Source organism: Anoplopoma fimbria, chromosome 7 (assembly GCF_027596085.1).
Source record: "Anoplopoma fimbria isolate UVic2021 breed Golden Eagle Sablefish chromosome 7, Afim_UVic_2022, whole genome shotgun sequence".
Taxonomy (NCBI): Eukaryota; Metazoa; Chordata; class Actinopteri; order Perciformes; family Anoplopomatidae; genus Anoplopoma; species Anoplopoma fimbria.
The window spans coordinates 4,760,679-4,777,686 of record NC_072455.1 but is presented as its reverse complement, the minus strand read 5'-3'; the positions used below and the strand labels follow the sequence as shown (position 1 = coordinate 4,777,686).

The window sequence follows — 17,008 nt, the reverse complement described above, 5'->3', positions numbered from 1 at the left end:
GACAAGGTAAACACACTTTAGGCTCTATAAAAAGTACACAAAAGACATCAGTGGTGGTATTTTTTTTATTTATAAATAGAATAGAAAAATATTTCCCTATAATTAGCATACTCAAACTCTTTCTTTTACATTCACACGTCACACGTCATCCCTCGCAGAAATATATTGCTTAAAAGAAATACAATTATGTGATGCAGAACTCTCTTCAATAAAAATATAAACATACAACATATTAGAAAGTGCAATGTTAAATGTGCATTATCTGACTTGTCATGGCAAAACACAGAATTGTGCCTGCAGGGTGCAGATGTGTTACAGCATCAAGTGTCAGTTTGGGACAGTGTGTACCTATACTGTACATGTTTATGGTTAGTGTGAGTTTGAGTAATATAGTCCTTGAGCTTAGTAGGTGGAACTATCCAGTATTTCACAATAAAAGCATCGATTAAAGAAAAAAACAAGAACACATCTTTAGACGGTACAAATCTAGTGTTCTTCTTTCCTATGAATCATTTTGATATTATCTTGTCAAACCGTTGAAGTTTGGGAACCAGTGGAAAAGAAAAATAAATGTCACAAAGCTGTTTCAAGTACACAAATTCCCTACATTTTAAATAAACAGAATGTTTTGTACCAGCAAACTCTGAAAAAATCATTTAAAACTGAAAAAAACAAAACATTAATATCATAAATGCTGTTGTGCAACTTTAAAAAACCACTATGGAGTGGAGACATTGTTAATAACCAAAAATTAAATGTTATCTTGCTTATTTGAGGCATACGCAACCTCGATATTATCCTTCATAAAACAACTGTAGTCTTTGGTACATCTAAGATGGATTTCCTTATTTCTTTTCCAATAAATTAATCACACATGAACACTGTTCGACAGTGATTCAGTAGCATAATTTCAGATTTTATGTTCTCAGAATAATACAGTTAAAAGTTGTGTGATGGGGGATAACCCAGATACAGTACAGATAGAGTAAGCGACATGGTTTGCCATCCTTTGAGTGGAAAGCTCTTTCAGTTGCCGTTTATAATCTTCATTTAATCCAACAGGATTTTATTTAGTGTCTCATCCGAAAGACAAAGGCAGCTCCTTCGTTAATGTAAACGACTAACGGGTGAGTCTCTGTATTGCTACGTCTTCGTTTCAGCATTAAGTCAGTGTATGATAACAGGTGTCAGGTGAGATCAGCATCCTGACTGTAGGGGGATCAGAACTGAAGAGACAAGTGGTCCCTGTTAACAAAGTAGGTGGTGAGTTCCCCTTTGCCTTTGACGTTGACGACTCCTCTGAGAGTGACGCTGTATCCGATGCTCTCCACCATCTGGGCCGTCTCCTCCGTCACCTGGGAGCAGAAAGAAGAAGAAGAAGAATCTGTTAATCCATCCATTTTTGCCTAAATAAGGCAAAATGAATAAACATGACAAGTAGCATTCATGTTTAATTCTTAATATTGTTAATGTTTCCTGTAATTTAAACATTTAAACCACCTCTGTATCCTTCCTACCGACCTGTATCTTGTCCAACACTCCCGTGCTATCCATCCTGCTGGCCACGTTCACAGAGTTCCCCCAGATATCATACTGAGGTTTATGAGCTCCGATCACTCCCGCAATCACTGGGCCGAGGTTTAGTCCTGCAGGGAAACGACAGGGAAGGATGATTGAATGATCAGATACATAGAAAGTGACTTACTTTTTCTTTAAATTTCCTTCCTTGGAGGTTTACTTAGAGTCTAGCACCGTTCAGAAAATATTAGATAGAAATATTAAAGTGTTTTCTTTACACTTTCTTTCTTTCATCTCAAATTTGACTATATTTTTAACATTTTTTTGTACAGTACAAAGACTAAAAGAGTGCACTGGAAGGTGTAGTGTTTACAAACTCTATGATAGAATAAGGAGAAAGAAAGCCCAGTTGAAAGTGAGTCAGTATTAAATGGATCCAGTGTAGGATATATTAAGGGTTTGTCAGAATAAATCAGTGTTAAGGACACTCACCGATCCTTAGTTTGAAGCTGTTAAAGGAGTGTGTGTTGATAACATCCAGTTTGCCCATCAGAGCCATGGCGAACTCCACCATGGAGCGCAGGTGGGTGTAGGACATCTCAACTTTCTGTAGGGGGAACCAGAGATCATGTAAATGTCTCAAGACAGGCATTTGCTTTTAAAACAACACATTGCAAGGACCGTCATGCAAAATGTGCATAAATGTTATTAAAGATATTAACATAAGATATAAGCAAAACCTTTTGTTCGTCTCCTTGAGGCGCGTGTCTCAGCCCTGCAGCGGCCATGTACGTACTGCCGATGGTCTTAATCTTCTCCACTGAACAGAATTTGGGCTTAGAGAGAATCTACGTGAGAGAAAGGGAGACATTTTAGCTAGACACACTGAATGTGACACTCACAGTATGTAATTACATCTTCTTCCTCATACCTCATCAAAGTCTGATATGATCTCGTTGAGGAAGCGCAGACACTCGAGACCGTCCCTGTTGGCGCTGCTCTCGCTGTAAAACTCTTTAAACTGAGGCACCGAGGCGAACATCACACACACAGAGTCATAGGACTGACTGTACAGGTCCTGAAACACAGTGTAAACAAATAAAAGGACTTCATTTCAAGACAACATGCAGTCAAACCTGTTCAGCTCGTGAATGTTCTGACCTGAAATCATCACCTCAATGACAGCATTCATCATTTATAAGTGTCAACTGGTGGATTTCTACTTTTATAATGACTCCTTTCAAATAGGTTTAATGGTTGAGAAAGTATAAAAACATATTCTCATATAAACATAGGCATTATACTTATCTTTTCCTATATTATATTTGCTTAAAAGACCAATACATCTAACTTTTGAGTCATCTAAAAATGTATTAAGGCTTAAAGTTTCAAAAACAAACTTCACACTCTGTATCATACCTGTTACTAATCTCTCCCGCTGATCTCCAGATTAAATATTTTCCTGTATTTTATATTGTTTTCCTTCATCTTAAGCATAAAAAACGGACTGGCCTATTTCATGTGTTGCTATATTCCCCTCCGTTAAAGCAGGTGGCAGTGTTGAGCATTAGCTGTAACTTCTAGTGAAAATAAGTAATTCAATCAAACAGCATTCGCCACTAAAACAAAAAGAAGAAGAAGAAGAAGAGGAGGAGGAGGAGGAGGAGGAGGAGGAACAGCAGTGTGAGGATACAAGGATGGATAAATGTGAGAGTGATGGAGGACGACTGTGCAAGTATCTCACCAAAAAGGAGGAGGCTTACTCATACTTATTGAAAAGTAACGTCAGTCAAAGTCATGCTTTTTGTAAAACATGCCACAAAGATTGTTTTATGGAGGAACCACTGAACCCAATCATTGCTGACCTGATATTTAAAAGCAAGTGGTTAGCGGTGATTAGTGTCCCCTTGTCTAAATGTAAGGGGTATGTGGACAGTTGTAGGGGTGGAGGGGCGCCGGAAAAATACCCTTATTTTCAAATCAAAATGTTAGTAGAAACGGCGGGCTAACCAGGGAATAACACTGACAGAAAAATGGTCAATGAATAATCTACTGCAGAATCTACAGTACCAGTCAAAATTTTGGACACACCTTCTCATTCAACTACTTTGAAGAATCTAAAATATAAAACATATTCTGGTTTGTTGAGCATTTGTTTGTTTACCACATAATTCCATATGTGTTCCTTCATAGTTTGGATGTCTTCAATATTAATCTACAATGTATAAAAATAAATAAATAAATAAAAACCATTGAATGAGAAGGTGTGTCCAAACTTTTGACTGGTACTGTATTTGCCGTGTTTTTTTTTTTTGTCTTTACCTGGTTGCGAATGGTTTTGCCCATGAAGAAGGCGGCGACATGGAGCGGCAGGACGTTCTGGAGGAGGAGCTTGTTGACGTTCTCCATGGTCTCCATCTCCTCTCTCTCCGTCTTGAAAAAGCGGTCCAACAGGAAGTCCAAGCGGCAACCCAGCTCATCCTGACGTAGAGAGAGACAAGAGCGTACAAATACGTATGAGCAAATTTGGATATAAGTTAATATAATACAATACACTGTGCAATAATAGTTATAATAGTTTTTCTGTCTGTAAATATAATATTTCAGTTATTGTTGTTTTTCTACTGTTTCTTATTGCTTATTTATAATACTTGTTTTTTTATTTCATTTTTTATTTTTATCTTGTCTTTCTTTTACTATGTCTCTTGTGTGCACTTTACCCTATGCTGCTGTAAGCCTGCAAATTTCCCTGCTGCGGGACTAATAAAGGATTATCTTATCTTATCTTATCTTATCTTATCTTATCTTATCTTATCTTATATGTTCTTTGAATTGATCAAATTTGTTTTACTGTATTCTCATTTGTTAAAACGCACACATACCTGTCTGGCCAGTACGAGGCATACAATGTAAAAGATGACCAGCCAGACCCCGGACATGATCTGAGGGTCCTTCAGTATGCCTGGCCTGTAGAAAAAACACATTCACATATTTAGAGCCACATTTTTACATAATCCGGAATACTAAACTACCGCCTCTCTTTTATCCCCCCCTTCCATTACATTATCAAGAGTGTCTTGTGTCTCTTCATCAATGGGGCCTAAACCCCCCCCTCACAGGCAGGCCTCTTGCTATAAAAAGACTCTTGAATAAATTATCTGAAACTCCAGACAAGGATTCACGATCTGGACTCTGAGTCCCAGACAAAAGGCAGGAAATTGAACACCTTTGCTGAGCAACGCGGACCGTGTGATGACTATAGATAGCGGTGAATGAATGAGGACGAGTGGAAAGTGACTTTAAGCGGGATTACTGGGAGCCTTCGTGGACAGCGAGGACGCTTGAGTACTGATGTATAGTCATGACTGCACACTTCGATGCATCTCATTCGTAACAGCTTGTATATTAACACAACTGTAACATAGACAGAATGTTACATACTGTACTTCTTTACAAGTAAACTGAACAATAGTACTCAAAGCTGTTAAGTCTAACGCCACACTTTTCTTTCTGAACTAATTGTTTTGCTTTTATGATAAAGTTGTTTCTGTTTTGTTGCTCATGTGTTTGTTATTGACCTGCTTGTTTGATATTTTGTGCTAAATGCTTTTATTGTGAAGTATTTTGTAACTTTTATTTTGGCATATATATATATATATACATATATATATAAATACAACTTTACATACTTACTTTTATTGTGAAGTATTTTGTAACTTTTATTTTGGAAACGCCTATATATATATATATATTTATAAATACAACTTTACATACTTACTTTTATTGCCCTAAATGGAACTAAGAGACTTAAGTCTTTAATACTGACATCATGTAAACACTCACATGTTTTCATCTTCTCAAAATAAAAAGCCTGTAGGGCTACAACTATCAATTACATGTATTTTCATCCCGGTTTAATCTGTTGAATATTTTTATTTGTACAATTTATCGATTAATGGTTTAGTCTATAAGATTTTGTAAAAAAGACCCAAGATGACGCCTCAAAATTGCTTGCTGTTGTCAAAAGGACAGCAAAACCCAAAGATATTAAATCTATAATGATCCAAATCCTCAAATTTTATAATAAGTTGATAATATTATTAATAATAATGTTGAATAATTTTCTGTCGATCGACTCAACGATTAATTGATCAATCGTTTCATCACTAGAAAGCCGCTCAAAGGCAGATTGCATTTCACTCTTCAGGTTTTTCTTTGTTGACATACTCTTGGTCAATATCCCAAATCAGAACTTTATTTGGGCAACAAAAACAAATCAATATCACAAAAAAGTCAGAGCTACTCGACTGCTGCGTCATTTTAGTTTTTAGCACTCACTTTGTGTCGTTGTAAAGCAGGTTGATGAGGCAGTAGGACCTCTGGGCGAAGACGTGGAGGAAGAGGGCGAGGTAAACCACCACAGCCAGGGTGAGCAGCAGAGCCTTCACAGACAGGCACGTCCTGACGAACACGATCACTCCCAGCATGGCCAGCAGGCAGCAGTACAGGTAGTACTGGATGTTTGCAGAAAGAATGTGTGTTACGACAAGTTTGGTGTGAGGTTCAAAGCTCGTACTGAAGCTCTCCACATACAAACTAATAAAAGAATCAATAAAGAGCCTTTCTCAGGGTTATAAACTATATTATTGGAAATAAATAGAGTGAACTTTAGGATACAGTTCTGCTTTATAAGTGAAGAAAGAATGATTGAAAATGTTATATTGCCCTTCAACAGGTAAAAAAGTCAAGCAACACGGGATGGCTGACTCCTGACGCATTCAACTAAATGCCACCTGAAGACATTTGAGGCGGGACGCATCATGCATTACCTGGAAACTAAGTTACCCAACCAATTATGTACTTTTTGAGAAGGAAATGCGGCTTGTATGAGAGTATGATGAACTAATGAATTGAACACTTTTTCTTCCTTTGTTTTGTTTTTTATTCGGAGGGTTTTCTGTGTGTGTGTCACTATGTCTCTTTTGTTTTTCTTCTTCCGTCTTGTGCGTGTGAAAAATTAAACGAACTGAACAAGTAAATCTTTTTAACAAGTTCTGTGTAACATTAAGCTCTTTAAACGTCCATTAAAATACTCGATAAATACAAAAAAGCAGCATCGCTTTTAGAGCTGCAAAGATCGTTCGGCCATCGGTCTAGAAAACAGTTCAGTCTTATATATCCTTTTTAGACATTCTGTGGAGGAACAACCTTACAGCATTTGGAAAAAAAATCCGATTGTTTGAGTGAGAGTGAAACTTTATGCAGTTTTGGCAAAAATGTAAGTTATTTCATAGTCAATGTTTCATTATGAACATAGAGTAGAATTGAAATATTCCATGGAAGAAAAGTTTCAAAAATGTTTGTGTATGCTGTCAATTATAGTTCTTGAAGAAAAGGAAAATCTGAATCTGCCGGTCACACACCCACCCAAAAATTGCAATCTCTGCATCTCTAATCACTATATTTTATCATAGGAATTATAAACAGAATATTGAGATGAAACGGTGATAAATAACAAAGTGAAATTATCATTTGGAGGTACTTACAGGCCCAGTGTAGAGATTGAGACCCTCCAGCTCTGTCCTGTTGGTAATCGACTTGCAGTCGTTTCCGGGGAGGAAGAACTGAGAGAGACAAAAACAAGAGAGCAAAAAAACAAAAAAGATCAATAAAACAAAATAATCTATTTATGAAAGACAGGAAATACAAAAAGAAGGATAAAAATAAAGATATGATGGGAGGAAGAAGAGGAGCTCACATAGTTGAGGATGGCCATGAGCAGGGTGATGAGCACACAGAGGATGAACACAAACATCCGCAGCGCCGCCCTGGAGGAGACGCCGCGGGACAGCCCCGATACCCACTGAACACTCAGCGGCATCTTGGTGCGCCACTTCTGAAAACGACACAAACGCTCAGACAGTTAACACAGAAATGCTGCTAAAATTGTTCATACAAAAACGCAGAATGCCAGGAAGACAATAAAAACAATCTAAAAACTTACAGTAAACTATAGAAAATAATCACCAATAGTATTAGGTACACAAAGTTTGTAATTAATGTGCATAAACATAAAACACCACTAGAAACAAGTAAGCTTTTCTTGAGTAATTACCTTAAATCTGTTATTCAGAATGTAGTTTCTTCACTTCATCTACTGTATTTAAAATAAGATGCACCTGCTCTTATTTGCTGCTGTTGATCGAGATACTACTGAACCAGATCACCTGTACTGCTTCTATCAATACTACACCAATACTGCTCAGTGGTATTACAAACATACCACAGTAAGCGTTCGTTTACCTCCAAGTATCCAGTGAAAGCGATGGACAGGAGCAGCACCAGCACAGGGAAGGTCGTGCCGTAGGACACGGCCATCTCAAAATTACTGGTAGGGGTGAAAGCAAATCATTTACACTGTTTATAGCAAAGGCGCATGCATGTGAGTTGGTGACAGTAATAATTATATAAGAGTATATTGAGTATAATCAAGTGAAAATCAAATGTGAATGTGACCAAAGTGCTACTCACTTTTTAGAGACAAGCATCTGGACGGCGAAAATAGTAACGAAGATGAAAGCTATGCAGCTCATTGAGTGGTGCAGACCCTTCACCTCAGAACAACGGAACTGGAACACAAACGGTTATTAAACAAACAGAAATAATTGTATTGCAAATACACACAAAGATACCGTACATCCTGCTGGTTTTCTGCTCTTTCATGCACACATGAGCTTCTGAAAATTAGACATAAGAATGAAGCTACCTCTTTCTCCAGACTCAGGTCGTTGAACAGCAGCGTCAAACAGTTGAGCTTCTTTGCTCTCCTCCTTCATGAAAAAATAAAAGATAAAAGTCAAAGACATGGATGGACATGAAACCAGCAGATTTAATCCTAAAATATGAAGTAAAGGCTGGAAAAATATCACCACAGTCAGAGTGCAAAATAAGAGGAAATCAATAGAATTATCTATAGTTTCAAACATCAACATGGCCTAAAGATTCACTAAGAATTTCATCAAGAAGTTGCTCAAAAACAAATAGTATTGTTAAGGAAAGACATGTTCTTTTCCACCAAATCTAAACAATTTACAACAGATGAAAACGTACACTGCTTTGTCCAGTGTGTCCAGTGATCCCCTAACACAATTATCCACAACCAAACTGGGAGAAAACAAGAAAACATTAGAAACAGCTTTAACCAAAACAATATATAGTATTCTGATTCCACTTGGGTGTTTTAAGAAGGAGCAAAACGCTCTTTTCCTCCAGAACCTCAGTTTAAGACTTAACAAATTAAAAAAAAGATGCTGTAAAAGTGCTCATCTATACCTAAAACCCTTATGTCCCGCATGCTGTATTTTGATGCTACTGATGTTAAAATGCTGGTGTATTTTGCATAATTTGTCAGATGCTTTTATAGATGCTTTTTTTCTTACCAGTTGGGGTTGTTCTGGCAAGGTGGCCTTTCCTGAAGCAAACACACACACACACACACACACACACACACACACACACACACACACACACACACACACACACACACACACACACACACACACACACACACACACACACACACACACACACAGACAGTCAACATAGTGCATGACCCAGTGTCACCTCTTTCAAATTTACAATAGAACGTCAAAAACTAGTGAGAGCCGAAAAAAGGATCAGAAGACTGTAATAAAGATCATGTGTTCCTGAAAAGAATATGTATATGAAAACATTATGATATAAGTCATTTCTGTATGTGTATATTTTATTTTATGCACAGATCAATATGTGGGAGAAACTAAGTAACAAGAGGGGAAGCAGCACAAATACTTACTGTTAACCCCTGGGATTGGTTCATGGCGACATTGGCGGGAATCTTTGGCTTCTTGGAGGGCGTGGCATCAGGGTTGCTCAGGTCTGCGAAGGGATGGATAGTCCGCCAGGATTGCAGGTACTGAGACATCCGCATGGACGCCCGCTGCCTGTTCTCGCCTGAGGTAAGTGTGTTCACCTGAAATTGAGATGGAGATCATTTTATTTTACTTGATTGTGATTTGTTTTTCCTCGTTTTCCTGCATCACGGCAATTTAAAGATCAAGAGCAGGTCTGCAGGGTTCCCGAGCTCCACAGATGCCCATACACACAAAAATGATAGATCTGCAGCTTCTCCAAGCATCTGTCCTTCCTCTCATTTTTAACTCGTCTTTCCAAAATGAACATCTACCATATCAGGAAATTGTATACTTAGATTACCAGATTAACACCAAATCAATGACGAGATTAACCTGAAACTTGACATCTTCGATTACCAATTCTTAAATCAATTATACGTACAATTAAATATGCCATTACTGCACTCGTAAAATTAGAATTTTGGAAGAACAAGTTCCAACAGAAGAAAGTAAAAAGTTCTGTTAAGATAATATGCTGTTGACCGAAAATATATATAAAAGAGCACATCATTAAAGTGCCCCTTTAGGTGTTATAAATTTGTGGATGTGCACAAATGAGACACAAAAACACCCCTTTCTGCCAGCTCTAAATAAAACATACCACTTTCGGTCTCCTGGTAAAGCTGTCCGGCTTGTGGGGGTCGATCACCAGGAAGGTTTTTCTGCCTTTAAGAAGAGGATCCCGACTCCCCCCGTCCCCAGTCTCCACTTCATACGCTCCTTTCAAGTGCTGCAATGTCTCCTCTGTGATATGGACCCGCCTGTTCATAAGAATAGTATTAACAACAAAATAGGTAGCAGAAATGATTATATTAAACAAATTTCCCAATGAAACTATCTCTATTATCTACATCAACTCAGACTTTTTTCTCACCCAGGAAGACCTCCAGACTCCATGTGGTTGGCTAACGTGACGTCATGTGACCACACGTCGTACTGCCACTTCTGCAAGCCGATCACACCGCAGAGGACGTTGCCAGTGTGAACACCGACCCGCATGCTGACCTCGACCCCCGTCGCCTCTTGCAGTTTACTACGGGGGAGGCAAAAGCAGGAGTCAAGTTTGAATGAAAGTGTCTCTAAAAAGATATTCAGTCCTGCTAACTTAGGATATCAATTTATTTTAAAATAACTTTTATTCAATACTTTCATTCTGAGCTAATTTGGAACAATGTCACAGTAGTAAAACCTTTTGATCTTAACATCTGTTAGTGTACTAATTTACTATTTATTTACTTGAAGTATCCTAATTAAGTGAGTCCAATTAGTGAGGGGACAAAAAAATGTCACTCAAATGAAATATTAAAACTATGGTGCAGATCTTTGCCTAATAAAGACATGGAGGGATTTATGTTGCAAACAACAAGACATAACTGAAAATGTGAAGTGCACACTCTGTTCCTGTGTGCCTAGACAATATACTGTGCGGTTTCAGTTGTATATGATAGGGAAGAGAAATAAAAGTGATAAAGTTGTGTTGACAACAGTGACATCAAATGCAAATGAATAGAACTGAATAGCTTTTGTGGCTGGAAAAAACACCAGGTTCCAAAGAAAGAGAACAAAGCAGAAATGTATTTTAAAATCGAATTTTAAATATTCCCAGAAGAAGAAAGAGGTAGTAAAAAAACTGACCTGATGGCAGTGCACATGTCCAGCCCCATCTGAACACAGTTCCTGGCGTGGGTTGGAATGGGGTCAGGTAGACCAGATACACAGTAGTAGCAGTCACCCAAGATCTTAATGCGAAGACACCCATTCTTCTGCGGGTGGAGGAGAAGACATAGAGGAGGAGTCAGGAATGAGCTGGTTCAAAACCAACACAAAATGGGTCCTTTGAGAAGAAGTTAAAGTTGTTATTTTGGGCTGGATGTGCTGGTATTTTTCACCTTGGCGATGTCATCGAATCGGCCAAAGAGCTTGTTGAGCACAGCGACCAGCTCTTCTGGTGTGCAGGTACTCGCCAGCTTTGTGAAGCCCACGATGTCTGCATACAGGATGCTACACAAAAACCAGCACAGATAGAAACAAAGGTGAACAAAAGATGCTGCATGAGGTGAAAAGTTAGTTACGGCAACACCTGATTTGCACAAAACTAGCTAACGTGACAGCTCAGCCAAAGAGGACTACATCAATGTTTACATGTCAGTCACGAGCACGAGCCTCTCGTCCATGTGTAGATTTGATATGATTTTGGGGTGAACTGTCCCTTTAACAGAGCATTAAGGGATGATCATCACCTGACGTCATTGTGCTTGCGAATGTAGAGGCTGTAAAAGTTGTTGGTGTTGGATTCCTTCTTCTCCCCGTCGCTCTTAGGCTTGAAGAGCTTATTTATAACCTCAGTTTTCAGCTCCATGGCGATGTACCGCGGCAACACCGACAGGAGGAGCTGCTCCTGTTGCCGAGGACACAGAGAGGAAAGGGAGGGTGGGGGTGGGGGAGGGTGGTGAGTTTTGAGACCTTTTACACAGGGTCATTGGATTTCTTTGACAATCTGTTCACACAGGCTGTAAAAAGAAATTGGCGTCCCTTGATGCAATGTTTACTGAGTGGACCACGTTTCATCTATTTGTTTACCTGCTGTGAATGGTGTCTATTTGGGTTTGCATATTCTGTTGCTGCTGGGCTTCAGACAAGTGAATGATTAATCTATTGACCTAATAGCCAGAAAAGCATACAGTAACTTAAGCCAAGCTTTCCAGGTAAAGAGCCCTTTAACGAGAGTGATAACACGTAACGATTTTAAATTCAGAGGAAGTGAAACAAGCTGCACAGAAGAGGAAAAGACTGGAGGAGTGAAGTGAACTGTGATAAAAAAAAAAACAAGAAAAGCAGAGCAAATAAAGGCTGAGCCAAATGAAAACTGAGCCACTTTCTTCTTTTGAGCTTAAGTCCAAAGAAATCATGATGCATTTAAAATAAAGCCATACTGTCTAATGTACTTAAAGCCAGTGTGTTAACCTGCTGATATTTCCTTATTTCCTTCCGGGAGCGTATGGCGCTGAACTGTTCCCTCTTATGATTGGATATCCTGCGATCCTGCTCGGTCATCCACAGGTGGAAAATCCCGACCAAGTTCACGCACACAAACAGCAGCGCATTGGCCACCAACTGAGAAGGAAGTCAGAGAAAAAGGTAAGGAGATAATTGATAATAAGAGTCCCTGTTGTGTTGTCAGCACAATAAGCAGCTGAACCACTTTTGCAATATGTCTATCAATCAATGACAGAAATGATTGCTTTGAGTTTGTGTACATTATTATTTGGATTTGTCACTAACTGAAAAGCACACTTCACTATCTACTACAATAGCAAAACTAGATTCAGGACTTCTCCATGAACCAACACAGAGTGATGCAGATCATTTGCATATGTTCCGTTTGTCAACTGTAAAACCTGCTGGTCACAAACCACAAGGCAGCATTATTCAGGCCGGTCTCACACGAGATATTTAAATTTGGACGCTATGTTCTGGCACATGCAGAAGCTGCTCATCTCTTTAGATTGGCAGCTCATTTGCAAATATTTGTCTACGTTTACATTCGAGGCCATATTATGCACACATATTTGTTTTTCAACCAATACTTAGAAATGTATTCCCCCCCTTGTTTAAAGTCTTTGTGCGTTGCTAAGCTGCCCCACACATGGCTCTAGCTTTAGCTTACAGACGTAAAAAGTGAATAAGCAAATGCGACTTATATTTACTTAAATCTACAGCTGATCTTTACCTGCACAGCCAGGTCGGGTGTCTCTGGTGTTGTGACAGGGACGTACACGCTGATGATGATGATGTGCGAAACGCTGGTCCCGATCCCGACCATGAGGGCCCAGGCCAAAGAGAGAGGCAGCACTGTGTACACACTCAGAGAGAGGAAGAGGAAAAACGCCACCTGAGAAGGGCAGAGAGGAAATACTTAGAGGTTAAAGAATAAAAACAAAACGTATTATTTCTCTGGGAATTCTTTGCTTCCTTGTCACCTGTTCCCACGTGGTGACGGGTCCACCGGTGAAGATGAAGACTATGGCAATGACGTACAGCGTCCCCCAGACGAAGAGGGCCAGGGCTCCTCCACAGCGCCTCACCGTGGCCAGCCAGGGCAGGCAGACGAGCAGGATGGCACTCAGACAGAGAACCACACACAACACCGCCAGGGCGCCTACGTGGACATAAATGTCCTGGGCAGAGTTGAGCTCGTTATAAAACACGTTATAATTCACAATCTCCTCATTAATTCACTGTTGGATGGGTCAGAGTGTGAAACATGTGGAATTTTTATGGCGGTAATATCTTAAAGGTTTTCTTTACGGCTGCAAATTTGACTAATAAAGGATTATCTTATTTTATCTTATCTTAAGCTCTGTGACAACTAGGAGTGGTAGAAATAAATCAATAAGTCAATAGCTGAGACAAACGTAGACACAGGAGAACTTCATGTTAATATGCATTTACGAAGAGTTACCTGGTTGGACTCAGCTGTTAAATACATTCAAAAAGCACCTGTCTGCTCTACACTAAAATGAAAATGCCTTTATTTATCAGACATCCCAAAGCCAGGCTGAGAATAACCAGCTGGTGCGATGCTTTTTAATCTGCTCCTGCCATGTGAAGTAAAGCTATTTTCATTTTTGCAATGAGACAACAAGACATATTAACACTGTTTCAAAGACTTTCAATGCAGCGGCCTTTTAACAAACGTGTGCTCAACAGGTTAGTTTTGTGTGGTACCAACTTTGCCACAAATAATAGCTGTAATGATTGGTTGTCAATCCAGAACTACTCTGATCTTTTTTACTTTTACGACGTTAGAAAAAGAACAAGCCTGTGCTGCTTTGAGATCATGATGGACCAATTGTTTTCTATCATTTCTAGTCATCATGGCAAAAAAACAACAACAGTTCCTGTGTCTTTTTTGTTGCAGGTTGGCCTACATATGTACACTTTTTATAAGTGCCAGAGTTTTGTGGGAAAGAGAAGTCATGTAGTTTTTCTCATTGAAGCACAAGAATGTTGTGGTGTTTTGGAAGAACGGGTTTACTGCTCTATTTCCAGGACCTCCATTGAAGTAGGCTACAAAACATGGTTCAGCAAAGTGCTCCTGTCTCTGACAGTATTGAGCTGTAACCTAAAAGTGTGCAAAATAGCACAACTAACTTCCTCATACTCAATCAATTCTCGGATTAGTAAAGGTTTTTTTGGGGGCAAAAATATTGTCGTCGTTTCAGGGTGAGGACTTGCTGCTTTTTCTTTATCATAAATAATATTCAACTGAATTCTTTTTGGTTTTGGACTTTTGGTTGGACAAAACAAGACAATTAAAGACGTCACTTTGGCCTTCGGGACACTGCGATGGAAATTTTGTGTCCATCGCAATGGACACAAAATATCCAATTACCTTGACCGACAGTCCAAAACCCCAACCCCGGTTCCACTTTGACTATAATTTGAATTGACAAAAACCTACAGTACCAGTCAAAAGTGTGGACACACCTTCTCATTCAACTACTTTGAAGAATCTAAAATATAAAACATATTCTGGTTTGTTGAGCATTTGTTTGTTTACCGCATAATTCCATATGTGTTCCTTCATAGTTTGGATGTCTTCAATATTAATCTACAATGTAGAAAAAAATAAAAATAAAAATAAAGAAAAACCATTGAATGAGAAGGTGTGTCCAAACTTTTGACTGCTACTATATATGTATTTGACAGGTTGTGAAGTAAAATAAAAGTTTATGTGTGTACATTCGAAGCATAGCCTCTCACACACACACACACACACACACACACACACACACACACACACACACACACACACACACACACACACACACACACACACACACACACACACACACACACTCTTTGCATTACTCACCCTTCCTGTGGTGGGAATGAGGATGATGATGGTCACACAGAGGGCCAAAGACAGCACCAGTCCAGTTAACATGGCCGGAGTCTCCTCCACGCAATGCAGAAAAGCCCTGTGGAACGCCTGAAAGCAGCAACACACCCCCTCCTTCACACTCTGCCTGGACCGGTTGCTTCGCCTGTCCTCGTCTCCGCGTTCGTCGTCCCACCTGACGTCGATGCTGTCCCGTGTTTGGGCGACTCTGAATGTAACGTCCTGGAATACGGGCTTTTCTGTTGTTGCTTTACCCGTTAAGTCCGTTTTGGAATCGCCTCTGTCATCGTCTGTACTGTTGTTGGTGTTTTTGACAGAAGAGTCTAAACTGGGTTCAGAAAAATCAACAGGAGTGATGGGTTCCATCTTTTCACAGGAACGTCCATCGAGCTTCCCTGAAGAGTCAGTTTGTAGCCCATCAGGGGGTGAGTTGAGCGGGACTTCGTGATCCGTAGCCTGCGGGGTCACACCTGTCTCCTTAAACAAAGAGTTGGTCTCGAGAGGTTCAGGGGCCCGCTCTGTTTTAGCCACGCCGACCTCCACGGAAACCTGGGATTCACTGAGTCCCGAGTTGCTTGCATTTAATTTGGCGTCATTCCTGCTTTCTGAGCCGTCGTTTCCATTCAAAACGTTAATGTCGGTGCTTTTTGCTGATTGTTTTACTCCGTCTTTTGTTTGTTTGAAGTCGCCAAGCTCCAGGATATTGCCCCCTCCATCACTGGAGATGACAACGCTGTCCGGCATGAGAGACACCTCTGGAGCTTCTCCTCCAATCTTTCCCTTTTCCTGAAAATCTTGCGACTTGTCCGGCATTGTGGCTGTGTGAGTGATGACACCGTCAATGGACTTGTCACTTTGCTTTTTCTGGCTTTTTGTCTCTCTGTCTGTTTTTCATGATAAATACACACTTTAATATTTTTTCTTTCCTTGTCAGGTGTTGTTTATAAGTCTACTGTCTGCTTGTCAGATTGTATCAATTCAAACTAAACAAAATCTGTTCCAGTAAGAGTCCAGCTCCTGTTTTGAATCTTCTCCCACAGCTACAAAGATATCATCAAAATAGATTATGATCATGCCGATGATGAGGATTTGGTTCCTTCTGAGGTGACATAAATAAGTTAAGGTCCAAAAGATAGCTGGTGAAGAATCTTAAGACGTAGCATGATCTCCTTTGACGAGTGCTGATGCATCCTGGATGGAGTCTCGCTGCCCCCCCAAAAAAAGATAAACAACACGGAGGTTAAAACACAATCAGCACAGAGCAAAAAATAAACAAATATTAAAGTATAAAGTATTCACTTTTTTAGTTGAGAGACTGTGTATGTGTCTGTGTCACAGCAGCAAAGTCCAATAATGAGAGGAAGTCATAACCCTGCATGGTTTTAATGCCATTTTAATGACAAACCCATTATGCAAAATAACTTGTTAGTCCAGCTGCGTGCTCTTCCCCTGAGACAAACACTCATACAACACACACGCACACACTGTTCAGGTATGTACAGGAATGACATGTCAGCGGCACGCCCAGTGCACCTTAAAGACATTTATTTTCCCGTCACCACCTACTCTCTGTGGTTTGCTCTGATGTGTCTTCTTCTCTCTGTCATATGACTGTACAGACTACCTTTGTCAT

The 17,008-nt window shown here is 39.7% G+C and overlaps 1 protein-coding gene across 2 annotated transcripts; it reads right to left on the bottom strand.

Moving 5' to 3' along the window:
* Positions 1-62: 62 nt before the first annotated feature.
* On the bottom strand, positions 63-16,458 carry LOC129093055 (adenylate cyclase type 2-like). 2 transcript variants are annotated; one of them, XM_054600942.1, is made up of 25 exons: positions 15,349-16,458; positions 13,451-13,648; positions 13,201-13,362; positions 12,435-12,584; positions 11,711-11,868; positions 11,360-11,471; positions 11,106-11,233; positions 10,345-10,503; positions 10,072-10,231; positions 9,353-9,529; positions 8,958-8,989; positions 8,629-8,682; positions 8,285-8,348; positions 8,050-8,147; positions 7,822-7,906; positions 7,277-7,414; positions 7,065-7,142; positions 5,857-6,032; positions 4,401-4,485; positions 3,841-3,999; positions 2,450-2,596; positions 2,259-2,366; positions 2,011-2,125; positions 1,522-1,646; positions 63-1,355 (listed from the first exon to the last, which is right to left on the bottom strand). In XM_054600942.1, the coding sequence occupies exons 1-25, from the start codon at positions 16,186-16,188 to the stop codon at positions 1,221-1,223; spliced, it is 3,843 nt and encodes a 1,280-aa protein (XP_054456917.1). In that variant the 5' UTR covers positions 16,189-16,458; the 3' UTR covers positions 63-1,220. The 2 variants fall into 2 exon arrangements, with proteins under 2 accessions (XP_054456917.1, XP_054456918.1); XM_054600943.1 differs by lacking the exon at positions 8,629-8,682.
* Between the last annotated feature and the right edge of the window lie 550 nt (positions 16,459-17,008).

Excerpts from the sequence above, each read along its gene's own strand:
- LOC129093055 (XM_054600942.1), bottom strand. The coding sequence starts at position 16,188 with ATGCCGGACAAGTCGCAAGATTTTCAGGAAAAGGGAAAGATTGGAGGA. Across the intron at positions 12,585-13,200 it reads CACCCGACCTGGCTGTGCAG|TTGGTGGCCAATGCGCTGCT; the intron begins GTAAAGATCAGC and ends CTTCCTTCTCAG. Across the intron at positions 2,367-2,449 it reads TCATATCAGACTTTGATGAG|ATTCTCTCTAAGCCCAAATT; the intron begins GTATGAGGAAGA and ends TCTCTCACGTAG.